Raw genomic sequence first — 27,375 nt, 5'->3', positions numbered from 1 at the left:
TTCCAAGCTGACTGATTCAAACCAACTTTCCTTAGCTTCTGATCAAATTGCTCTGTTTGGCCTCAACATAACAATGGCAATATGCTCATATACCTTGGCTGCTTCTCATTCTTTGTCTCCTCTGTCTTTACCAGTGCCTACTTGTTTTCTTTGCAACTTGTCTCTGTAAAACTGTCAAATAAAACTTCCATACAGGCAGATACAGGATAGAACAAGGCCTGTCACTGGATGAGAAGGAAGGATGGGTGGGAGAAAATTTATAGAGGAGGAGGAGACTGGAGAAGAGAGAGACAGCTGAGAGAAACATTGCAGCGGATGTTAAGATTTTCTCTGCACATCTACAGGTTGTTATGACTATTCTTAAGAGATGGATATGTACAGTGCTTTGTATGTGTAGATGAGCAAACTTTATCTTATTTCGGTGGGCAATTATATCTTATCAATTGATTCAGAGGTTATTGTGTTGTGTGTTCTTTCATGTGGCAATTTAATTGAATTAAAGAGAGTGTTTGTTGACTAGATACACTGGGCCCCATGGAATAGGGAAGTGTATGTCTGGCATGGTGGCAACCTGCCTTGGGAATGTAGAGAGATGGTTGTCAGGCTCAGAGAGTAGCCATTGGCAGTGTGATAGGGAGGAACTTAGTGGTCAAGACACCTTGTTGATTGAGATGAAAATATTCCACAGATGCCATGTGGCCCCTACAGTGCCAGCACTAGTGTGAGATAAAAGATAGCTTTTTTAACTTTACTCCAATAAAAGGGTACATTTCTTTTAGTATACATTCCATCATTTAGGGTGATATAACACAAAATCAGTTAAAAAGCTTATAATATCACATCTTAAATCAAGACCCGATAAAAAAAAGAGAGTATACATGCTCATGTGTGTGCTTACTAGTGCTCAGCTTAATTTCTCTGTTCTAGTTTAGAGTGACAATCCTATAAAATGGTGCCACCAAAACAGAGGTGGGTCTTTCAACCATAATAAATTTAACTAAAATTATTCTTAGAGATATACTCATAGTGCCACTCAAACTAGAGTATCTGTAACTGTATTTTGCCGGTGATTCTAGATAGTGGCAAATTGAAAAAGTAGACTATCCCAGATAGTTAAATAGAAAACATTCATCAACACAGACTAAATACTTTTTCTATAGTCATGTAAAATTTTTTACTAAAAACTATCTGCTTCAAACTGACTGGATAGGCATGTATGTGTATTAATTTTCAGATGAAGTGTACTATTTCTCTATTATTCAGGCCATTCCTCTCCTTGTTTTCTCTGTTTCTGTCTACAACTTAGTTGAATGATTTTTTATTTTTAAAAGTATATAGGTAATTTTTTTAATCACAAACTTTGTTTTTAGAAGTTTCATATATAGACACTTAGATTACCAATAAAATTACATTTATAAGAGGAAATTGTGGTAATTCAGGAAGTACATAGATGATATCATTATTAAAGAGAGCCATTCCTGGTTAAATTCAAAATGTATATAAATGGATAAATGAATGATAGATAGATAGAAAGATAATTTACCTCACATAGATAAATAATTTACCTAATGCACTACATTTAATAAAGTCATTTAAATTTTATGTCACAAAATCTGCATTTGATCTCTAATATTACTGTTATATTAATACTATTTTTATCTAATATTAATATTATAATTTAATAATTTTAAATATATCTTCAATTCTTTTGTCTTTGTGTGAATAAGCAATGATCTTGCCATTGTCAACACAGAAATGTGATGCAGAGCAAAGGGAAATTGAGATGAAAAAATCAAAGATTTGTTCTTTAGTATCATTTTGTTCAGCTCATGTTTGTCACATTCATGAGATATGTGGGGTGTAGCTTAATATTACTACTAGGTGAGACAATCTCACAAGAAACTTCCTGAGACTCTGGCTTTTACAATTTTTCCCACCATGAGGACTATAATTAATGCCCAGTGCAAAGTGACCAACTCTGATACCATAAATTCTGGTAACAATTTACAGATTGAACAAATAGTATTTATAAATATATATTCTTATGTGATATGTTTAAATTTGTGTACAATAACAATCAGGTTTTAAGAATGTCGAGATTGATGGAAAATGGAGAATGGTTTAAGAAAGGATTTGGAGAGAGGAAAGGGAAAAAGGAAATTTTGCAATTAAATCATGATCTAAAATTTAAAAATCAAATAATTCTAAAGCAATTTAATTTTAATTTTATTGTATTGGTTTAATGGTTTATTAAATTGAGAGTTTGGTTGTCTACTTTTCGATAATCACTATGGAAGAACACATTTAAAATGGACTATGAAAGAGCGAAAAGGCGTTGAGGTCCTCATAAGTTGAAATAGCTGTACAAATGGCAATGAAGGAAATAAGAATGCTGGACTCTGATTTTATTAAAGCAAATAGAAAGCCAATAAATAACAAATCTCATTCAAGCCCTCAAACATTTCAGAAGGGCTTTTGCCAACATTAAGAATTTCAAGTACCTTGTGAAACTGCAACATTTACCTAAAATGCTAAATAATTTGAAGAGAATCAAGGTTTGGATTATATTTGACATGTCAGAAACATATTCTACTCAGTCTGCTCCTACCATATTAGTATATTCCCACAGTCTGATTATATTCAGTACTATTCCCTCCATTAATCAAAATCTCTTTTGATTTCAAATTGCAAATACTTTGACTCAGGTGAAGCTATTATCATTATTTGTTTAATTTCTTGCTAAGCAGTGATGGTCAGTCATTGCCAGACCTACATGATCTACCCTGAGTACATGGATTGTTATAGACTCCTTCAGACTTTGTCATCATGATTGTTCAATTTGATTTGCTATATCTCGTACAAGAAACCCATCCTCAGATGCAAGTTATGCCCTGGCAAATTTCTTCATTTGGGTTACTGCAACTGTAGTTGCTGAAATTGGCCTAAGTCCAAATGAGGTATTTAAGGATTATCATTAAATGGTTTAGGATGAAGTCATGGTCTTGTTGAACTGCTGAACTGGGGTATGTAGAATCTGTTCCATCATTCATAATTAGTGGTTGTGTTAAGTGTGGTTTTCTCTGCTGTTATTAATGAGTTCTTATACTGTATAAGGAGAGGTTACAGACTTTTCCATGTATAATTAGTGATTAAGTTTATATTTCTATTTGCATTATTTTATTTTAATGGATAAGTATTTTGGCTCAATGTGAGAATGTGTACCAACTGGAAGCCTTATGTCTACAGAGTTCAGAAGAAGCACTTGATCCCTAGCAACTAGGGTTCCAAATAATTGGGAACTGTCATGAGGATGCTAAACCAAATCGGGTTCCCTAGCAAGACTAACAAGGGATGTCAACAACTGAACTGGGATCTTAACCACTGGGATCTTAATCTTTGACTCTTTTACCCATTATCATAAGCTAATTTTGAAGATCGGCTGTGCTAAAGGACAGAACTACAGGTTCTCTCATTCTCAGTATTAATGTTATGATTTGTCACATTTTTATGACATTGACTTGCCCAAAGTATGTTTTTTTTTGCCTGAAATATCAAAGTCCAGTTGTGCTTGCCTCCAATACACCATCCTGTATTTGTTCTTGTCATTTGCAAGTCAGCTTTAGATTTGCTGCAGTAAATTGCAGAAGCTGTGTTTCAACATATTTTTAAAACTCGTTTTGTTGCCTGATTTGTCTGTGATCACACCTTTTACTGAGCTGAATAGTAATGGACAATATTAAAGAAGTATAACTTCTATCCAGTATTGTTATTGTTATAAGAATATACACTCACTCAACATGTTATGTATTAAATGTAGTTTTTAAAGTTTTCCAAAGATTTCCTTTCAAAGACATTGCAAAGTTAGGAAGTAAAGGGCAAATAGTTTTTTATAATAAACATCAATCTTTGAAACCCTGTTATCAAGAAGGTCTTTTAGAAAGTATGTATTATATATAAATGATTCAATCATGGTTCGTTTTTAAAAATAAAAATGGAAGGTCACAAATGTTTTATCTGATTGCCCTTGAAAATACAGAACTCTGTATGAGATTAGGAAATCATTTCCCTCTCTATGGCAGATTGAAACACATGTAGTCTCTACAGACCTGTGCCTACACGATATAAATGGCCATTGTACAAGGCCATTCAAACAATGTTTAGTTCTTCATAATCAAAACCAAAGAAATATGTGCAAAGACAGAAACATATTTCAAAATAACAATACAATCACATTGAAGCACTGCATTGAATAGCAAGCTGTGGTTCTTGTTTACCATGGCAATACCCCTTTCAAGAGGAATTTTATTCACATGGATATTGAACCTTTACATGCAGAAATATAAGTATTTTCAATTTTCCACCACAAGCTTTTAGTTAAGAATATGTATTTCTGAGTTGCTTTTAAAATTCACGATAATTTCTGCTTTCTTTCTAACATTAAGCTTCTGACAAACTGTCAGTTAAGGGTGAAAGAAAATGATAAACAAACTTAAGTCTCCTTTCATACAGTTGGCCTTACTCATCATGTGATTGAAAGTTTTCCTATATGACATAAAATATGCATTATTTGAATTCCTTTTGAGGCAAATTATATTTCCTTTTTAAAAATTTTTTATTAATTGATCATTCCTTCCGTTTACATCTTAAATAATATCCCACTTCCCGGTTACCCCACTGCCAACCACCTCAATCCCACAACTGCACTTACCCCTCCCATTTGCCTTTATGAGGGTGCTCCCCTACTCACCCACTCTCTCCCACCCCACTGCTTCAGCATGCCCATAAACTGGGGTATCAAGCCTCCCTACAACTAAGGGCTTTGTCTCTCATTGCTGTTAGGCAAGGCTATCCTCTACTACATATGTATATAGAGTCACAAATCTCTCCAGGTACACTCCTTGTTTGGTAGTCTAGATTCTGGAAGCACTTGATGGTCCAGACAACTGATATTGCTCTTCCAATGGGGTTGCAATCCCCTTCTGCTCCTCCAGTTCTTCTGCCAGCTCCCCCACCAGTTTCCCTGAGTTCAGTCTAATGGTTGGCTCCAAGCATCTACATCTACTTTCGTAGTGCTGATCAGACTTACCAAGGAAGCACCACACCAGGTTCCTGTCAGCAAGAGCCTCTTGACCTCAGCAGCAGTGTCCGGTTTGGTGTCTGCAGACTTGATAGATCACGACGTGGAACACTGAAGTAACTGAAGGAGTTTGCAACCCCATAGTAAGAACAATATCAATCAACCAAATGCCCCAGAGCTACCAGGGACTTAACCACCAACCAAAGAGTTCAGATGGAGTGACCCATGGCTCCAGCCACAAATGTAGCAGAAGATGGCTTTGTCAGGCATCAATGGGAGGAGAGGCCTTGGTCCTGTGAAGGTTCTATGCCCAAGTGTAAGAGACTGCCAGGGTTGGGGGGTGGAAAAGAATGGGTGGAAGGGTGAAGGAGCACCTTCATAGAAGCCAGGGTTGGGGGAATGGGATGGGGGGTTTCCAGAGGGGAACCCAGGAAAGGGGATAACATTTGAAATGTAAATAAAAACCTATCCAATTAAAAAAATGGAACAGAGATGGAAGGAAAGGCCATCTGGGAATTGCCTTACCTGAGACATGATGATTTCTGCAAATTTTATTTCTTTTTTTTCAAAACATTTTTATTGGATATTTTATGTATTTACACTTCAAATGTTATCCCCTTTACTCACTCTGCCATCCCTTCTCCCCCTCCTCCTCACCCTGCTTTATAAAGATGCTCCCACTCCCACCAACCCATCCCACCTCAATACCCTGGCATTTCCCTACACTGTGGAAACAAGCCTTAATAGGACCAAGGTTTTCTCCTCCTATTGATGCCAGACAATGCTATCCTCAACTACATATGCTTCTGGAGCCGTGGGTCCCTCCATGTGTACCAATTGGTTAGTGTTTTAGGCCCTGGGAACTCTGGGTGTGGGGTTGTCTGATTGGTTAATATTGTTTTTATTACTTGGGGTTGCAAACCTCTTTAGCACCTTCAGTCCTTTCTCTTGCTCCTCCATTGGGGTCCCCTTGCTCAGTCCTTTGGTTAGCTGCAAGCATCCCCTTCAGTATTACTAGGGCTCTGGCAGAACCTCTTAGGAGACATCCATATCAGGCCACTTTCTGTAAACACTTCTTTGCATCAGCAATAGTGACAACATATGGGATGGATCCCTGGATGCGGTAGTCTCTGAAAGGAACACTCCTCCATTGTTGGTAGGATTGCAAGCTGGTATAACCACTCTGGATATTGGCATGGTGATTCTTCAGAAAATTGGACATATTACTACCTGAGGACTCAGCTATACCACTCCTGGGCATACACCCAAAAGATCCTCCAACATATAACAAGGACACATGCTACACTATGTTCATAGCAGCCTTATTTATTATAACCAGGAGCTGGAAAGAGAGAGAGAGAGAGAGAGAGAGAGAGAGAGAGAGAGAGAGAGAGAGAGAGAGAGAGATGGAGGGAGAGAGAGAGAGAGAGGGAGGGAGGGAGGGAGAGAGAGAGAGAGAGAGAGAGAGAGAGAGAGAGAGAGAGAAAGAGAGAAAGAGAGAGAGAGAGAGCATGTATATGCCTGATGTTGATAGAAAGGGATTCACTTCCTTTCATTTTTCATTTGACTTCTGTACAATGTGTCTGTGGGGGACATTGTGTGTGTGTGTGTGTGTGTGTGTGTATGTGTGTATGTGTATGTGTATGTGTGTGTATATCAAAAGAAGCATTTCTGAAGAGTAGCTGTGTGCTTTGGTAAGTCAGAGTTCAATACCTAACCATAGGTTAATTACCTAACCATTTAAAGTTTATTATCATTGACTTCTACAATTTCAGTGCATATCTGGTCTGCCCCTTTGTTTTGGGACTCTAGTGAGTTAGAACATCATGACACAACCATATGGTGAAACAATACTGGAGGAACAGGATACAGTATCACTATCCCATTCAAGCACCTTGCACAAAGATGTTAATATCTCTCACCGTACCCAACATTGTAAAATTTCTACTAGGTCCAAAAGTTCCATTTTAGAGTCTAGTATCTAATTCATAGTCCTTTTGTGGACATTTAGTACCCTAACAATACTGTGTTATTATTGGGTGAAATAAAGCCAAATACATTTTGATACTACTCAAGGAGCTGGAATTGGATCCCAAAACATGAACAAATGTGTAAATATTTTAAGGCATTTATTTCAGGGATTCACTTCAGAAAAAGCCTAACTGATGATGCCCATAATTTTGGGGAAAGTAGCTTCACATCAAAATTTCAAATTTCAACGTACAATGTGGCAATTGTGTATTGCCACAATATTATCTTGCATTCAAAGCATATTCTCTTGAAAATATAAAGCTCTTGCTGATAATAATGCAGTTAAAGGGCATGCCATCAAGGCATTCAATGCAGTTAAAGGGCATGCCATCAAGGCATTCAATAGGCTAGGATTTGAGTGGTGCTGTTTCTTTTTCACAAAACCATAGAAACATTTTCTTTTCAATTTTTGCTGGTTATTTTATTTATGACATTTCAAATGTTATCCTCCTTCCCAGTTTCTGCTTCACAAACTACTTCCCTCCTTTCCCCCCTCCCCCTCCCTCTATGCAGGAGATCTTGCACCTGTCTACCCATTCCTGCTCCAGTTTGCTAGCATTCCCCTACCCTGGGTCATCAAACCTCGACAGGACCAAGAGGCTCCCCTCCCAGTGATGCTCAGTAAGGTCACCCTCTGCTAAATATCCAGCTGGAGCCATCGTCCTTCCATGTGTACTCTTGGGTTGGTTTTGTAGTCCCTGGGAACTTTGGGAGGTCTGATTGTTCTTTTTTTTAATTGTAGTTTTCTTTGATATTTTATGTATTTACATTCAAATGTTATCCCTCTACCCTTTCTCCCATACCCCTTCCCCTAGGTTCTATGAGGATGCTCCCATTCCCACCAACCCCCTCCAACCCCAACTCACTAGCATTACCCTACATTGGGGAAACAAGCTTTCACAGGACCATAGGCTTTTTGTCCGATTGATGATGAACAGTGTCATCCTCTGCTACAAATGTGGCTGGAGTCATGGGTCCTTCCATGTGTACTCATTGGTTGGTGGTTAATTCCCTGGTAGCTCTAGTGGGGTCTTGTTGGTTGACATTACTGTTCTTCCTATGGTGTTGCAAACCCCTTCAATTCTTTAAGTCTTTTCTTTAACTTCTTTATTGCTGTCCCCTTGTTCAGTCCAATGGTTAGCTGCAACCATCCTCCTCTGTATCAGTAGAGTGTGGCAGAGCCTCTCAGAAGACACCCATATCTGGCTCCTGTTATCAAGCACTTGTTGGCATCAGCAGTAGTCATTGGGTGTGGTGGCTGCATATGGAATGGATGCCCAGGTGGGACCGTCTCTGAATGACTTTTTCTTCAGTCTCTGCTCCACTCTTTGTCCCTGTATTTCCTTCTGTGAGTATTTTGTTCTCCCTTCTAAGAAGGAATGAAGCATCCAAGTTTTGGTCTTTCTTCTTCTTGGGCTTTCTAGGATCTGTGAGATTTTTTTCCTTAGGTATTTCAAGCTTCCTATGGCTTTGCAAATACCTTCAGCTCCTTCAGTTCTTACCCTAAATTCTCCAATAGGGTTCCTGCACTGAGCCCAGTGTTTGACTGTGTGCATCCACATCTGTGTTTGTCAGGCTCTGGCAGAGCCTCCAAAGAGACAGTCATGCCATGCTCCTGTCAGCAAGCACTTCTTGGCATCAGCAATAGTGTCTGACTTTGCTGTCTGCAGATGGGATAGATTCCTAGGTGGAGCAGTCTTTGTATGGCCTTTCCTTCAGTATCTGCTCCACTCTTGTCCCTGGATTTCTTTTTTACCAGAAGAATTCTGACATAAAATTTGTGAGGTGGGTGGGTGGCCCCATTTCTCAACTGGGGGCTGTGACTATCCACTGGATATGTTCTCTAAAGGTTCTATCTCCTGTTTTGGGGAATATTTCAGCTAATTTCCTCCCTATTGGGTTCCAGGAATCTCTTGGGTCCCTGGCACTGGTATTTTCTAGTGAGTACCCTTAGTTCCCTTCCCCTACTGCTACTCTACTTTCAAATTCTTAACCCTCTGTACTTCTCCCCCATCCACTCCTCTATGTGAACTAGCCACCCTTTTACCCTCCCCTTTCTCTCTCCCTACAAGATCTCTCACTCCCTCTACTTCATAAAATATTTTCTTCTCCCTTCTGAATATGAATGTAGCATCCACATTTTGTGGTCGTCTTCTTTCTTCTTGGGTTTCAAATGATCTGTGTGGTGTATTGTACGGTGGGTATTCTGAGATCCGTTTTGGCTAAAATCAACTTATCAGTGAATGTGTGTTTTTTTTTCTTTTTTCTTTTTTTTTTTGTAACTAGGTTACCTCACCCAGGATATTTACAAGTTCCATCCATTTGCCTTTGATTTTATGAAGTCATTGTTTTTCACAGCTGAGTAGTACTCCATTGTGTAAATGTACCACGTTTTCTGTATCCATTCCTCTGTTGTGGGACATCTGGATTGTTGCCAACTTGTAGGTAGTATAACTATAGCTGCTATGAACATAGTGGAGCATGTGTCCTTGTTATATGTTGGAAAACCATTTGGGTATATACCTAGGAGTATAGCTGGGGTCTCAGGTGGTACTATGTCCAATTTCCTGATCAACTGCCAGACTGATTTTCACAGTGGTTGTACCAGCTTGCAATCTCACCAACAATGAAGGAGTATCCTCTTTTTCAACATCCTTGACAGCATCTGCTGTCACCTGAGTTTTCGATGTTCGCCAGAGTGGTGTAACGTGGAATCTCAGGGTCATTTTCGTTTTCATTTCCCTGGGGACTATGGATTTTGAACATTTCTTTACATGCTTCTTAGCCAATCAAGAATCCTCAATTGAGAATTCTTAGTTTAGCTCTGTACGCCAATTTTAAACAGGGTTTTTGGTTCTCTGGAGTCTAATTTATTGAGTTCTTTGTGTATTTTGGATATTAGTCCTCTGTCACATGTTAGATTAGTAAAGATCTTTTCCCTATCTGTAGATTGTCATTTTGACCTATTCACAGTGTCCTTCACCTTACAGAACTTTCTCAATTTTATGAGATCCCAATTGTAAATTCTTGATCCTAGACTATAAGTCATCGGTGTTCTGTTAAGGAAATTTGCCCCTGGGCCAATTATTCAAGTATTTTTCCCACTTTCTCCTCCACTAGATTCATAGTATTTGGTTTTTAGTGAAGGTCTTTGATCCACTTGGACTTGTGCATTGTACAAGGACTTAAGAATGGGTCAATTTGCATTCTTCTACATGCAGACTACCCATTGAACCAGCACCATTTGTTGAAAATGCTGTCTGTTTTCCACTACATGGTTTTGGATTCTCTGTCAAATATCAAGTAAACAAAGATGTGTGGATTCATTTCTGGGTCTTTAATTCTATTCTATTGATCTACCAGCCTGTCTGAGTACCAATACCATGTGGTTTTTATCACTATTCCTCTGTAGTATAGGTTGAGTTCAGGGATGTGGATTCCCCCAGAAATTATTTTTTACTGTTCAGAATGGTTTTTGCTATCCTGAGTTTTTTGTTATCCCAGATAAATTTGAGAATTGCTCTGTCTAGGTGAAGAATAAGGTTGGTATTTTGATGAGGATTGCATTGAATCTGCCGATTGTTTTTGGTTAATGGGCATTTTTACTATGTTAATCCTGCCAATTCATAAGCATGGATGAACTTTCCATCTTCTGAGATCTTCCTTGATTTCTTTCTTCAAAGACTTGATGTTCCTGGCATACAGATCTTTCATTTACTTGGCTATAGTCACACTATGGTATTCTATATTACTTGTGACTATTGTGAAGTGTGTTGTTTCCCTAATATCTCCTGGGAGACCACCTCTCTCTATGAAATTTGAATTACAGTATTACATAAAGGTGCAACCAGTGATTTGATAGGTACTGCAGGCTGAAGTGCCTTTTACATATGACAGTCAGAGAATTGAGCAGCTGGAAATCCAGAATTCTCAGATTTCTCTTTAGGGTTTGGGAGTTTTCTTCTCTTTAAACCTAGTAAAGACATTAGAGACAGATGTCAAATCTTACAGTGTAACTTAATCATTCTACAAATTATAATTATCTATAATAAAACAACGATTATTGGATATTATATTATTAGATCACAACTCTATTTTGTTTTTCTTTCCTATATTCTACATTGATTCACAATTCTGAAACATGAAATATCCTGAAATATAATAAATATGTACTTTATGATTATGCTGAACAACTTGGAATTCATTATATAATAAAATAGGTGAGAACCAATGGAAAATTCTAAGAAAGAAAAGCACCCCATATTGTCTCAAGTAACAGTCACCTTGAGCTGCTATGTTCACAACCTGAGACTGATGAAAACATTTGTATTCACAGTTATGAAAGTCAGCCAGGCTAACATCAAGGCTACAGCTTCTTAGAACTGCCATACTATCAAATCATTGTGCTTGGTAAATAGTGGGAGAGGAAAGGCTTCCCTTTTCCAAAAGCTTTGAAATTAAGACCTTATGCCCATGCAAGTTTGGGGATCTATTAATGGATCTCCCTTTCATTCTCACTATACTTCCAATTACATTTTTATATAAGGTTTGAATAAGACAAAGATGAAAACAATAGATATGTGAATAATAAGAAAAAGGTTTTGGTGACATGTAAAGGGATATTTTAATTGTAAATTTATGTGTTTATGTATTCAATTACATATAAAACAGGCATTAAAATAAACATTAGATAAAAATTAAATGAATAAACACATTAACTTTATATGTTTTTTAATTATTTTATTTATATGTCTTCCAAATGTTGTTCCACCACCCCATTCACCCTTCCAGAGTTTTCCCTCTTCCCCATACCCACACACCTTCTGCTCTTTGATTCTGAGAGGATGAACTTCACTCGAGTACTCCCCCACCCTGGGGTATCATGTCTATACAGGATTAGGCACATCCTCTCCTACTGAGACCAGACAAGGCAGCACACTGGACCTCTCTCCAATTCCTGGCTGTCTCAGTCAGCTGCTAGGCAGATCCTCTCAGAGGGCTGCTATTCTGAGCTCCTGTCTGCAAGCACAACATAACATCCATAGTACTGTCAGGGATTGCTGCCTGCCCATGGGATGCATCCCAATTTGGGCCAGTCCCTTGATCATTCCTTTAGTCTCTGCTCCATTTTTGTCCCTGCATTTCTCTTAGACAGGAGCAATTTTCAGTCGAAATGTTAGTGTCCTCATCCCTCCACTTGGAGTCCTATCTGACTACTGAAGGTGGTCTTTTCAGGTTCCATATCCACACTGTTGGGCATTTTGGCTGAGGTCATCCGTATTGAGTCCTGTATGACCTCCACATTCCATGTCGCTGGAACTTTCTAGAGATTCTTCCTAATCCCCACTCCTGGCAAATGTGTATTTCCATTCATTCTCTTAGCTCTCTGTGCATCTGTCTTGCCCCCCCCCCCGCCCCATACCTGATCCTGCTCCCAATTTCCTCTGCCCCTCCCATTTTCCATGCAGGTTCTTCCATCCCTCTTCCTCCCATGATTATTTTGTTCCCCTTTCTAAGTGGGATATAATCATCCTTTCTTGAGCCTTCCTTACTGTTTAACTTTTAGTGTCTGTGGAGTGTATCATGGGTATTTTTTATAATATCCATTTAACAATAATTATATACCATGGATATCCATTTGTGTCTGGGTTACCTTGCTCAGGCTGACATTTTCTAGTTCCATTCATGTTATACTTGTTTTAAATAGCTGAATAGAATTCTATATTCCACTGTGTAAATGAAACACATGTTGTTTATCCATTCTTCAGTTGAGGGACAACTGAGTTACTTCCAGTTTCTGGCTATTGCAAACAAAACTGCTACGATCATAGTAGAGCACATATATCTTTTGGGTATATACCCAGGAACAGTATAGCTGCATCTACAGGCAGAACTATTTTCAGTTTTCTGAGAAACAGCAAACTGGTTTCCAGAGTGGTTGTACAAGTTTACAAACCCACCAGCAAAGGAGGAGTGCTCTTCTTTGTCAATATCGTGGTAGAATATGCTGCCACTTTAGATTTTGATCTTAGCCCTTTGTGATGCTTGTAAGGTGGAATCTCAGGTTCCTTTTGATTTGTATTTCTATGAAAACTAAGAATGTTGAGCATTTCTTTTTTTTTTTTTCTTTTCTTTTTTTCGGAGCTGGGGACTGAACCCAGGGCCTTGGGCTTGCTAGGAAAGAGCTCTACCACTGAGCTAAATCCCCAACCCGAGCATTTCTTTAAGTGCTTTTCAGCTATTTGAAAATCCAGTGTTGAAGATTCTCTATTTAACTCTGTACCCTGTAATAGCTGTGATCTAATGCAGCTTGTATTATGTTAATTTGAATACACAAAATGGCGTGAGAATCTGCACATCTGAAAGCAAGACTCAGAGGGACCCTGTCCCCAGTTTGTTTTGATCATTAAATAAAGTTGCTGATGGCCAACGGCTGGGCAGGGAGACAGAGGCAGTGTCAAATTGAATATATTAATTAGGTTTTGCTACAGTATCCAATTTTGGGGGGGCTATTTGGATTTTTTGGAGTCTAGCATCTTGTGTTCTTTATATATTTTTGATATTAATCCTTTGTTGGCTTTAGAATTAGTGAAGATCTTTTCCAATCTGTTCATTGTCATTTTGTCCTAATGACAATGTTTCTTGACTTATAGAAGCTTTTCAGTTTCAAGAGGTCCCCGTTATCAATTGCTGATTTTAGATCTGAACCATTGGTGTCTGTTCAGGAAAATTTTCTCCTATCCCAATGCACTCAAGGCTATTTCCCTATTTCCTTTTTATTATATTCAGTGTTTCTGGCTTTATACTGAGGTCTTTGATCCACGTGGACTTGAGCTTTGTGCTAGGTGATAAACATGGATCAATTTACATTCTTCTACATTCAGACTACCAGTTAGACCAGCACCATTTGTTGAAGATACTTTCCTTTCTCCACTGTATGATTTCTGCTTGTCTAAAATCAAATGCCCACAGGTGAATATATTTATTTCTGGGCCTTCAGTTCTGTTCCATTGATCAACTTGTCTGTCTCTGCAGCAATACCATGTAGTTTTGGTCACTGATGTTCTATCCTTCAGCTTGATGCCAGAGATAGTGACTGCTCTAGAAGTTTGATTAGGGTTGAACATTTGTTTTGGCTCTCCTGTTTTTTTTTTTTTTCATATGAAATTAAGAATAGGTCTTTCACTATCAGTAAAAAAAAAATGGGTCAGGAATTTGATGGAGATCCCATTGGATAATGTAGATTGCTTTGGTAAGGTGTCCATTTACACTATGTTAATCCTACTGATCCATGAGCATAGGAGAGCTTTCCATCTTCTGATGTCTTTAATTTCTTTCTTCAGGGACTTGTCATATAGACCATTCACTTCCTTTGGTAGAGTAACACCAACATATTTTATATTATTTGTTGTTATTGTGAAGGGTATTGTTTCTCTGATTTCTATCTCAGCCCATTTTTCATTTGTATAAAGGAGGGCCGCTGATTTCTTTGAGATAAATTTATATGCACCCACTTTGCTGAAGCTCTTTATCATCTTTTGGAGTTCTCTGGTTGAAATTTGCTTATTACTTATGTATGCTATCATATCATGCACTTTATCTTTAAAGTGACACTTTGACTTCTACCTTCCTAATTTGTATCCCCTTGATCTTCTTTTGTTGTCCTTTTGCTCTAACTAAAACGTCAAGTACTATATTAATTAAGTAGGAAGAGTGTGGGGAGCCTTGTCTTATCCCTAATTTTCATGTGACCGCTTTGATTTTCTCTCTATTTAATTTGATGTTGGGTATTGTTTTGCTGTTTATTGCTATTATTATCATAAGTGTGAGCCTTGAATTCCTCATCTGTCCAAGACTTTTATACATAAAATAGTGATAGATATTGTCGAAGGTTTTTTCATCATCTAATGAAATTATCTTGTGATTTTTTTGAGTTATTTATATGGTGGATTACATTGATAAATTTTTATATATTGAACCATGCCAGCATACCAGGGATGAAAACTACTTGAGTGTGTTGAACAATGTTTTAGATATATTCTTGGATTCAATTTGTGAGAATTCTTTGGAGAATCTTTATTTTGATGTTCATAAGGAAAATAGGTCAGAAGTTCTCCCTTTTATGGGAGGGAATTTTTTGTGTGGCTTACATAACAAGGTAACTGTGGCCTAATAGAATAATTTGGGAGTGTTCCCTGAATGAAATGTCTCCATTTTCATTTCTGACTTTGTTAATTTGAATATTGTCTTGGTGCCCTTTAGTTAGTTTGACTAAAGGTTTACCTATCTTCTTAATTTTCTCAAATAACCTAATTTTGGGTTTGTTGAATCTTTGTATTGTTCTCTTTGTTTCTAATTGGTAGATTTCAGCCCTGGGTTTGACTATTTCCTGTTGTCTGCTCCTCTTGGGTGTGACTGATTCTCTTTGTTCTAGAGCCTTCAGGTATGCTGTTATGTTGGTAGTGTAGGATCTCTCCAATTGCTTTTTGTGGACTCTTTGTGCTATGAATTTTCTTCTTGGCACTGCTTTCATTCTGTCCCATATATTTGGGTATGTTCTACCTTCATTTACATTGAATTCTAGAAAGTCTTTAAATTTTTTTATTTCTTCCCTGAACAATTTATCATTGAGTAGAAAGTTGTTCAGTTTTCATGCATATGATGCATATGTAGAATTTCTATAGTTTCTGTTGTTGTTGAACCCCTGATCTGATAGAATGCAAGAGGCTATCTCAATCTCCTTTTATCTATTGAGGTTTGTTTTGTGTCCAGATATGGTCAGTTGATGAGAAAGTTCTGTGAGGTTTTGAGAAGAAGGTACATTCTTTTACTTTGAGATAAAATTTTCTGTAGATATCTGTAAATACCCTTGGTTCATAATTTTTTTGTTAGTTTCATTGGGCCTTTGTTTAGTTTCTGTTTTGATTCCCTGCCCATTGTTATGAGTGGAGTATTGAAATTTCCCATTTTAATTTTGAGGTTCAGCATGTGTTTAAACTTTAGCATAGTTTCTCTTTCTACTGTGGTTGGCTTTACATTCAAGGCATGATGTTGAGAACTGAGACTTCATTTTTGCAGATTTTCTCTTTGATAAATATGAAGTCTCCTTCCTCATCTCTTTTGATTTATTTTGGTTGAAAGTCTATTTTATTGCATGGCTACTCCAACTTGTTTCTTGGCACTGTTTGCTTGGAAAACTTTTTTCCAGCCCTTTACCCTCCGATAGTGCCTACCTTTTTTGCGAAAGTGTGTTTGCTGTATGGAACAGAGTGATAGATCCTGTTTACATCCTCAGTCTGTTAGTCTGTGTCTTTTTACTGGAGAAATGAGTACATTAATGGTGAGATAAATAAATGACCAATGACTGTTAGTTCCTAAAATTTTTTTGTTGTTGTTTGTTCTATTATTGTGTGATTATTTTCTTTTGGGTTTGTTTTAAGATGATTAATTTCTTATGTTTTCTTGGATATAATTACCCTTCTTGTGTTGGAATTTTTCTTCTAGTGATCATTCTAGGTCTGGATTAGTAGACAGATATTGTTTCAGTTTTATTTTGCCATGGAGTAGTTGGTTTATCCATCTATGGCGATTGGGAGTTTTGTTGGGCACAGTAGTCTAGACTGGCAATTCTGGTCTCTTAAGTTCTTCAAGACATTTCCCCAGGATCCTCTGGCTTTTAGACAATCTGTTCAGAAGACAGGTGTAATTTTGATAGATCTGCCTTTATTTGTTACTTGGCATTTTCCCTTTACAGCTTTTAATCTTTCTTTCATCTGTATTATTTAGTATCTTGATGATTGCATGGCAGGGTAATTTTCGTTTCTGATACAATATATTTGTGTTCTGCAGGTTTCTTGTAAATATATGGCCATCTCTTTCATTAGGTTAAGGAAGTTTTCTTCTATGATTTTACTGAAGGTGTTTTCTGTCACTTTGAACTGGGAATATTCTCCCTCTTCTATTTTTATTATCCTTAAGTTTGGTATTTTCATTTTTTCCAAATTTCCTGAATGTTTTGGGTTAGGAACATTTTACACTTGGCCTTTTCCTTGACAAATGTATCCATTTACTGTTCTGGACTTGAAGAGAGTTTTGGCTCTGGCAGGGTGATGGGGATCAGGAAGGGTGAGGCAGATGCCAAATCTGCTGCGCTTTGTGATGTTCAGCTGGAATGAGGATTGGGGCAGGTATCTCACCTTTGTTCCTAGTTAGAACTGTCCTCCTGGGAGACAGGCAGGTCTGTCAGGTAAGGGAATGGCACACTGATCTACCACCACTCTATACGATTTTTTTGGTCAGGTTCACAAAAGAAATAAATAGGTTCAAAGCAACAAAGATGTTGATCCCTCTGCATGTTAGTCAGTTCTCTATCTCTTTGACAAATGCCTCAGATGAATAATTTAAAGGACATAGGATTTATTTTTGGTCGTTGTCCATCACATTTTTGTGTAATTTTAAGACTTCCTAAAGCAGGCTTATACCACAGTGAAGAAACTACAAGTCCTACACTTTATATAAGGGCAAGAGTCAGACAATTTTAAAAATTCCTGTTAATTGATCTATTTGTTTACTAAAAGCCTGGAAAATATTCAGAAACTGCAGTAAAAGTTTCTCTAATGCCACCATATAATTAAAATTAAATAACACACTCAAAAGAGGATTTCACGCCTATTCAACATTTTAATATTCTAAGAGTAACAGCTCTGGCCTCTAACTTGCCTTAAAAACAAACCAAGAAATGTTCTATCATTAAAGATTAATGAAAGCCTGGGGATACAGCTAAGTTTATAAAGTACTCTTTGAAAGAGTACCTACCTGGGTTCAATCTTGAAAATTCATATTATATTATATGTTAGAATCCAGATTTGTCATCCCAGCCTTGGGAGAGCAGATATAAACAGATTACTAGGCTTCACTAATTAAGAAAGTTAGTTTGTTTAGCAAGTTGAAAATCACTGAATTCACACTTGTTTTAAAAGGTAGACAGCATTGGAACAATTAAACTGAAATGACCCTGTCTTCCCCCATGAACTCACACATGTGTACATGTCAACATGCACATATGTATATACATGCATATGAACACACACACATGTGTATATGCATATGTATATATGCATATATATATATATCCTTCTTCATGCTTAATCTTCTCTATACTGTTGTTGAATTTATCAAATTTTCTGATGGACTATAATTTATAATCATTGCTATGATCCAGAGGATTTCTGGATGTCAGTTTTGAAGCATGCTCAGTGCTATGAATATGGTTTCAAGATGATGAAGATAATAACAGTCAAAAAAATGATTGTAAGAAAATTAGAGTGTTCTATAGTGAGAAGCAAAGAAAAAAGATTAGTATACATACTTACACTCTTAAAGTCATTGCCTAAAAACCATTAATTCAATTAAAAATGTTTGTATAACTCCCTAAAATGGTATATACTTCATGTCAAAGTCAAAATTGAAGTATTCAGATTTTTGAGCACTGATAGAAAATTGGTAAAATGGCCTAATAAAAATACAACTTGAAAATTTAAAAGAGTCATTACACTCCCTCAATGACACAAAAGTAGAACTAGATTATTATGTATTTAACATAATAATAAATTCTGTGTAAAAAGTCACATAAAGTCTGTGATATTAATTATTGATGTACCTCTTACCTGGGGTTGACCCACTGAGGAAATTCACAATTCCAAATGCACAGAGACTCCAACACATGGTTATACAGTCAGCTGTAGTCCATGATCATTTTAGGACTATTCCAAAAGGAGTCATATAGTCATTATCTTAATTATGAAGTAATTTGCATAAATTATTTGCTTCTTTGATAGAAAGTACTTAATATTTCTCCCCTCTAATCCACAGGGAGCCAACCTATAAAGATCAGTACAGTTCAATAATTCATGGATAAATTTAGAAGCAACCTAAAGTCTCATTCAGATTCAGGCTATTTTGAAGATAAAATAATGTAATTGATTTAAAACTACCTTTGTCAGACATTCACGTTGCCTAATTACCTGTAACAGTATTAAAATGATTTAGCTGGCTATGCTAAAAAAGAATTTTATAAAAAATTATAGAATTCCTGTGTCGAATTTTTCTGTTGTCACTACCTATCATATGTACAAGATAAAATTTGATATTGGAATGAGTGTAAAGAAAGAAATCCATTATTCTATTCTTTAATAGTATCTGGTTGTCAGTAATTAAAAAGCTGGTTGTGATTCTTTGTATAAATGGCATTATATGAAATTTTAATATGAAAGTTTTTAAATCCAGATCTAATAATACATACCCATCATTCCAAGTTTCTGGAAGGTAAAGGAAGGTGTATGGCAAATGCATAGTCAACTTGTACAATTTAATAAGAGCCTTTCTCAAAATAAAAGCAAAGTAAAAAAGTTAAATACTTTAAAACAAAGTCAATTCTGTCCTATAAACTCATAAAAATTCTGGTGCCATAGTATCATACAATAGAATATACATTATTAGCATATGAATGATGTGTGTGAAAACATTGCTCAAATTACAAGCAAAGAGTTGATTGCTGATTATCTGATTCTAGACTTGAAAAACAAATTGCACACATAAGTAATTTTTCAATTTTGTACGGTGGAACTCAAACCTCCTTTGATATTTTAAACTCTCTCCCCTTTCAAACTTATGTACATTAAATACCTGTCATAACATTATACTGATTCAATTTTTTTAACAAAAGTCACAGTTTTCATATATGTGAAAACATATTAGGTCCCCAAAAATACATTTTAAATATACAGAGTTCAATAAAACATTTGCTATATTCAGAATTTAAAATATATATTTTCTCATTAGTTTTATACAATATCAGCATTTTCTTTTGTGGGGTATATTGTGGGAATGAGTGTTTGGTAAATTATAAGAGAAATAAAAAATGCTGTAGATGTATTGGCATAAAGGTTAATTATAGTTCTTGCTACCTTCTGTAACAAAGAGAAATGAGGCAAAGGTAACAGCTGCCAGTTTTGTTGAAACTGTGCTTTATAGACTTGAATAGTCACATATTAATTAATGGCTATGCCCTGCATTTACTAGAAGGACTGAGAATTAATACATAAAGCATTCATCATGCTTTCACAGAGAATGAAAATCACCAGATAGTATATAGAACAGAGTATATTCAGGAAGAGCTAGGTAATTTGTCTACAAAGGATGAAGAGGGTTGATTTCCCAAGGCTCAGAGCTATGCAATCCTCTGGCCATGCTGCAAATGATGCCATTTCAATTGCCATGACTGTGGGCTCAAGGCAATCCATCTTTGTGCCATTTAATTGTCTACACTATAAACCTTTGGCTTTTAACTAAAACAATTACATAAGTGTACCAGTGAAAGAACAAGCTGATTGCATGATTCGAGGAAAAAACCAAGCACCAAGAATTATTGACATTTTAAATTAATGACAGGAACTATTGGAGCAGTTTATTTTGATACTATGTGAGTAAGATTTCAGAAAACCAAACAACAACGAATTTACAACATTTTATGTGACTGAACTGTAAAGTAGGTTTTATTAGACGTTCCTGGAGAGACAACTGATACTACGAACAGACAAACTTCAAATAGTCAACTGATTTCTCCAATACCTACTTTTATTTCACTTTGGAAACATACTCAGTTTGGAGTAATGATAGAAGCTCAATATAAATCAGGATAAAATAATTTGTTTGATTAGTGGGGAAGATTTGGGCTAATTACTAGTGAATCAACTCTTAGAAATGCAGATTGTTCATTTGCACTTGCCACACAAGTCTTTCTATAATCCCAGTTTCTCAGGAAGCTAGAACAAGACAACACAAAGTCAAAGGCAGATTGGAAGTTTACCAAGATCCTGCCTCAATAACAAAAAAAAAACAGTTTACATGCTAGATATACAGGTTGTTGTTAGAGGGTGGTATACATTTTTTCCTAAGAGCAGTAAGCCTTAGATTCAGTCCCCAGAATTAAAAGAAAACAGAATAAAACGTAAAAAAACAAGTAAACAAATAAAACAACAAAAATAAAATCTAATCATATTTCTTTTTGTGACCAAAGAATTAGCTTGACCTACTAGTAACTGAAATTCCCAACTCATGTAAAACAGGTTACCTTACTTATATCTGAAAGCGGTGCCAGAGGACAAAATGTGATAATTTGAAGCTACTAAATTGTGTGTGTGTGTGTGTGTGTGTGTGTGTGTGTGTGTGTGTGTGTGTGTGATGGTATGATGGACTGTAACCTACCAAGAGATAAAATTGAGTTAAAATGTTTATTAAATAACTTTCAACCTAGTAGAATATTAGACCTATAATCTTTTAATAAAATTATATATATTTATATATATGTGTGTGTATATATATATGCTACAAATATTGGAAATACTGAAAACAAAAGTCTTGTTCTACACATAAAGAAATTTATGTCTGTCTGAAGTGGGTATGGTGGCTTTAGTGATGGATATTTTGAAGATCAGTCAAAACTAACCTGAAAATACATTAGGGATGAAATTAGCAGAAAGTACAATAATATTATTTATCATCAAACTTTGTAAATTCCCCCAATGATGACTATATTATATTTTATCTCTGAGATCAGTACTGTAATGTTTGTATAATTGACATTGATAAACACTTATTTAAGAGTTAATAAGAGTGATAGAAATACTCAGATGAGTGAGGTGACGCACATAGCCAAGCAAGGAATCCTGCACGGGAACACCAGAGTTGATGCTGTTCCGTACATGAGAGGTGAGTGAGCCAGGCAGAAGGCTGTACTAATGAAATTTTATGTCATTGTTCATTCTCAACCAAGTCAGAACATGAAGGTGATAACATGCAAGTTAGCTCTTGTTCAGTTTATGAAACCAGTTGTAGTCATTGAAGAAGATGGAGAAAAAAAAAGACACAAAGAATATTTTCCTTTATACTTACATGGACAGCATTTGAAAGAGTGGTTTATACTTGTTTAAATGTTGAAAGGAAGTAAAATATTTTTAAAGTTTTACTAAGAGCCGGTGAGGAAAATGTTACTGTACTGTAGCAAAAGCAGCAGAAGTGTACAGGAGAGAGCGGAGTCTGAAGCATCAGCCAACTTAATAAGGACAGAGAATACTGAGAGTTAAGGCTGGTAGCAGTGAAACTCCACAAGTAGGTGAAGGCTATGACAACTTCAAGAATTTTAGTTTATCACTTGAATTTTTACACAGCTCTTCTTTAAAACTGTTGTTATGACACGAGGACATTAAAGTGAGAACTGAAATTCTATTTAGGGCTTAGGATGTATATCACCATGCTAAAAAATTCACAGGATGAAGGTTTTTTGAAATGCAAATAACTCTAAACGTTCCGAAATTATTTCAACATTTAAATGTATTTGGCAGAATAATGATAAAAACAAAAATTCCAATCAATTATTCTGTTAAGTTGCCTTTAGGCTATTCTATATGTTCCTGGAACATAGCAAGACAATACCAGAGTATAGACTTTTATTTTACTTTTTTAATTTTATTTTCATAGATATTCTATGTATTTACTTTTCAAATGTTATCCCCTTTCCCCTCTCTTGCATGCCCCCTCCTACCTCCCCCTGCTTCTATAAGGATGCTCCCATTCCAACCAGCCCACTCCAACTTCAATGCACTCATTCCAAAACATGTTATTTATTTGCCATGTTATTTGCAGATGGATGTCTCCTGAGAGTCTGTGCCAGAGCAGACACAAATTCAGATGCTTGCAGTTAACCAACAGACTGAGGACAGGGACTCCGATGGAAGAGCTAGGGAAGGACTGAAGGAGCTGAAGGGGTTCGCTATCTGGTAGGAAGAATGCAGTATCAACCAACTAGACACCCCAGAGCTCCCAGGGACTAAACCACCAAACACAGATTACACATGCGGACGGGGACCCATGGCTCCAGATGCATATGTAGCAGAGGATGGCATTGTCTGGCATCAACAGGAGAAGCCCTTGTTACTGTGATGGCTCATTTTCCCAATGTAGGAAAATGCCAGGCTGTTGATGACAAGGTGGGAGGGTGATCATCCTCATAAAAGTAGGGGGAGGAGGGAATGGGAGAGAGGAGAACCAGGAAAGATAATAACATTTGAAATGTAAGTACATCAACTACCCAATAAAATAAAAACAAAGGGAGAGAAAATAAATATAAAATATCTTGAGTATATGCAGTTTCCACAAAATGGAAGAATTTAGCTGCAGTGTAAAAATTTTGTTTTGCAACAATAGAAAAGCTGAAAATATAAGATGAGAATCCATCTTGGCTACAGGGTTAGAAGCTCACCTGGAAAATGCTTTCAAAGATGAATGAAGTTTATTCCTTTGACTTGTTTAAAATATCTCAGCGATAATCACAGGTCAGTGTATGCAAAAGCATACAAGTTTCTAATCTTACTAAATGTCATCGTCCATTATTACATTTTCCATGTATGTATGTGTTGATTTTGGAAGACAGGCATGACATAGGATACAAGTTATAGTCAGAGAATAACACGTGTTAACCCATTTCTTCTTGTATACGGGTTTCAGGAATCATACTCTGTTGTCAAAATTTAGCGTCATATGCCTTTAACAGCTTATATACTTCACAACCCCAACCTTTTCGTGCAATGATCCATGGATATGAAATTGTTTGTTTGTTTGCTGACTTCATTGGGTTTTTTGTTTATTCATTTATTTCAGTGTTAAAATAATTCTGTGACCTTATTTTCCTGAATTCTAGAATGTTATTCTGTATTCTCCTTTTCTGAACTTTGTAAAAATTTAAAAATAAAATCCATGCTATGATGGCAAAATTAAAAAAAGAAAATGTAAATATAAGTAGGCTTATACATATGTAGAATAGATAGATAAATAGAAGACTGATAGATGTTAGATAATAGATGATAGAGATAGATACATGATAGATGGATGCTAGAAATAGATGATTGATAGGTAGGTAGATGATAGATAGATAGATAGATAGATAGATAGATAGATAGATAGATAGATGCATACATACATACATGAAATAATTATTTTAAAAAGAGGCTTAAGATTTAAAGGAGAGGTGAGAGGATTATATGAGAGAATTTTGAGGGATGAAAGTAAGGGAGAATGTTCCAATTATAATCTAAATGAAATAAATTATATGAAGAAATAAAAATAAAACAAAAGAATTCATGATGGACAATGTTCCTTCCAGAAAACATTAATTATTAAACAAAACCCAAAAGATGCTCCACCATGGCACAGGGCCACATGTTCCACTGTGTTCATAACTGCCTTATTTGTCATAGCCAGAAGATGAAAACAACCGAGAGGGCCCACAATGGAAGAAGGGATACAGAAAATGTGGTTCATTTACACAATGGAATACTACTCAGCTATTAAGAACAGGACATCTTGAGGTTTGCAGGCAAATGGATGGAACTAGAAAATATTATTCTGAGTGAGGTAACTCACACCCAAAAATCATGCATGGTATGTATGTATGCATGAATAACTGGATATTAGCCAAAAAATGTACAGAATATCCAGGGTACAATCCATAGGACTCAAGAAGGTTAAAAGCCCAAGAGCCCAAGTAAGGATGCCTAAATCCTAATTGGGAAGGAGAAGAAGCATTCCTGGGGCAGGGATCAGAGGGAGGGTGGGACTTAGGAGAGCAGACAGGAAGGGGAAAGGGAGAACTTGATCAGGTATTGAGGGGGAGTGTAAAGCCCTGAGAACCAGCAGAAAGAATGTTAACAGGCAACTTCAGGACATATGAGGTGGGGGGTGGGGGTGGGGCTCTTGAATATACCAGAGACCTTCCGGACTCAAAGGAAGGGACCTTAGATGAAATGCCCAACAATGGGGAGACAGAATATATGGAGCCCACTTCTAGCAGAAAGACAGGACATCAAGTGAAGGATGAGGTTGCCATTCCATACTCAAAAATTCTGACCCAGAATTGTTCCTGTGTAAAAGAACTGCAGGGAAAAAATGGAGAAGAGACTGAGGAAAAGGAGGTTCAGTGACAGGTTCAGCTCAAAAAGGGACTCCAAGGCCTGATATTATTACTGATGCTATGGTATGCTTATAGAAAGGAGTCTAGCATAGCTGTCCTATGAGAGGCCCAACAAGCATTTGAAAGAGTCAGATGCAGATATTTGCACCCAACCAATGGACTGAGGCTACTGACCCCTGTAGTTGAACTATGGAAAGGTTGGAAGAAGTGGAGGAAGACGAAGACCCTGTAGGAAGACTAGCCATCTCAGACACTGAGCCACCAGCTGACATTAGGTCCCTGACACATATACAACAGTGAACTGCCTGGCCTGCGGAAGTGAGAGAAGGTGTACTTAACCCTTGAAAGACTTTGAGGCCTCCGGGAGTGGGAAGTTTTATAGGGAGTGGGGGGGGCATCCTCTTGGAGGTGGGGAAGGAGGAATGGGATGAGGAACAGTGGGAGGGCAGACTGGGAGGATGATAACAACTGGAGTGTAAAAAACGTTTAAGGAATAATAATAAATATTTTAAAAACTCTTGGCAAAAAGCAGACATGGGGAAAAAAAGAAATCTACCATGCAGTCTATGTTAATGGTATTTATCTCACTTACCCAACATAAATACATAAAACCTTATTGCTAAAATCACCACAGACTTTTGTTGAAGGACAAAGAAAAATAAATCTCAAAGTAAGTGGGAACCATCCTCTTTTTTGGTTATCTTTCACAGCAGCAGAACATGCTACGTAGATCAGTATATGAGAAAAGGTCCTCAGTGGCCTTACATGGTGCTAGACTCTATATGCTGCAGTAGAAACCTGGCATGCAAGATGTCAACACTTGTGTAATATCCGCAGTACTGCAGTGTAGTACTGCTCTGTGTTTACAACTGATACCTGCTCCACATTGAGAGGTCTCATGTTTAATACTACAATTCTAGAAAATTGTCAGTGACAATGGAGGTCATAAGGCTCTAGAATGTACTCTAGTAATGTTACTTTGGTAAACTGACATGGTTTCCATACCTTGTAAATATTCAGTTTTATAACCAGAGTCCTAAACTGTTAACCACACTGGTCACAGAATCTTTTTTTCCTAGTGAGTAGTAGTCAATAAAGAGATACAAAACTTATCGAAGTGTTAACAATGAAAATAAGAGACTGAATGCTTAGTGTTAAATAGGACATTCATATTTGTCTCTCAGTCACTAAGGTTAAGGGAATATCTCCAAAGAGACAGAGAGATATAAGACGAGGATTTGAGTGGTGTGTAAATTACTGTCCTTACACGAGATTATCCTTTCAATTGTGAGTGCAAAATCAATAAGTCTTTTAAAACAACAGAAATATTTTATTTTACAATATAACTAGATTTATACTTTTAAAAACTATTTCAAATACGTTAAAATAATACAAGCAATACAATCTTCAAAACTAGTTAGAAGACAAGTTATATAGATGTTTAAGACATTTCAGTATGTGTTTTGAAAATAGTAAATGGATTCTCTTGTCAAGTTTGTAAAAACTGTAACTGAAATTGTATGACAAATTTACATGTCTATTGATCTAGCCAGACACTACTTCATCATAAAATATCCTCTTTACATTCAGAACTAGCCTAGAGCAGCCAGGATAGAAGAAAGTTGTGGTTGTCCATGTTCTGAAGACATACAAGGAATTTACACAAGACAACAGTGCAAAATGGTGCTTGGGGGGACCTTATTTGTACATCGAGATACTCCCGAGAATTACCGAAATACTCCATTTTATTCCATGCCAGAAAATTATAAGATAATGGAGGCCATAATTAAAAAAAAAACAAAAAACAAAAAACAAAAAACAAAAAACTACCCAGTAGGCATAAGCAGCTAATGTGCTTCCTATCCTGGAATTAGCCCGGGGGCAGAGTGGATGGCTACCCATCTCTGCTGTGAACAAGGTGTCGGAAGTGTTAGAAGTACATCCACTGAAAGTACAGGAAATAGCAAGTTTTAATGTAATGTATAATTGAAAGCCAGGTGGGATGTGCCGTATTCAGGTCTGCACTATTACCCTTGCATGCTTGACGTTCTGACAGCATTAGAGACCCTTCAGTGAAAGCTTGGAATAAAGGGTTGAGGGACTACCCCAAGGCTTTAACTTCTATTCACCTGTAGAGATGTCATTGGAGAAATAAAATATGAACTTATTACATAAACATATCCTCTTTATTTTTCTAGTACCTCTAGTTATGCATTTTTTTATGGTGAATTCTTTTCCTTTA

General features: G+C 36.7%; 1 protein-coding gene across 2 annotated transcripts in view; it reads right to left on the bottom strand.

Annotated features, from left to right (window-relative positions):
* Nucleotides 1–27,375, bottom strand: part of Txnl4al1 (thioredoxin-like 4A like 1) — a 404,800-nt gene that overhangs the window by 107,561 nt on the left and 269,864 nt on the right. For both annotated transcript variants that reach the window (XM_039103593.2, XM_063282868.1), the window contains one exon: nt 9,580–9,596. In XM_039103593.2, the coding sequence (XP_038959521.1) occupies nt 9,580–9,596 (17 nt within the window). The remainder of the gene's footprint in view (nt 1–9,579; nt 9,597–27,375) is intronic.

This window comes from Rattus norvegicus, chromosome 2 (assembly GCF_036323735.1).
Source record: "Rattus norvegicus strain BN/NHsdMcwi chromosome 2, GRCr8, whole genome shotgun sequence".
In the NCBI taxonomy this organism is placed as follows: Eukaryota; Metazoa; Chordata; class Mammalia; order Rodentia; family Muridae; genus Rattus; species Rattus norvegicus.
Note: the sequence above shows the minus strand (reverse complement) of the source record. Positions and strands in the feature narration are given on the sequence as shown.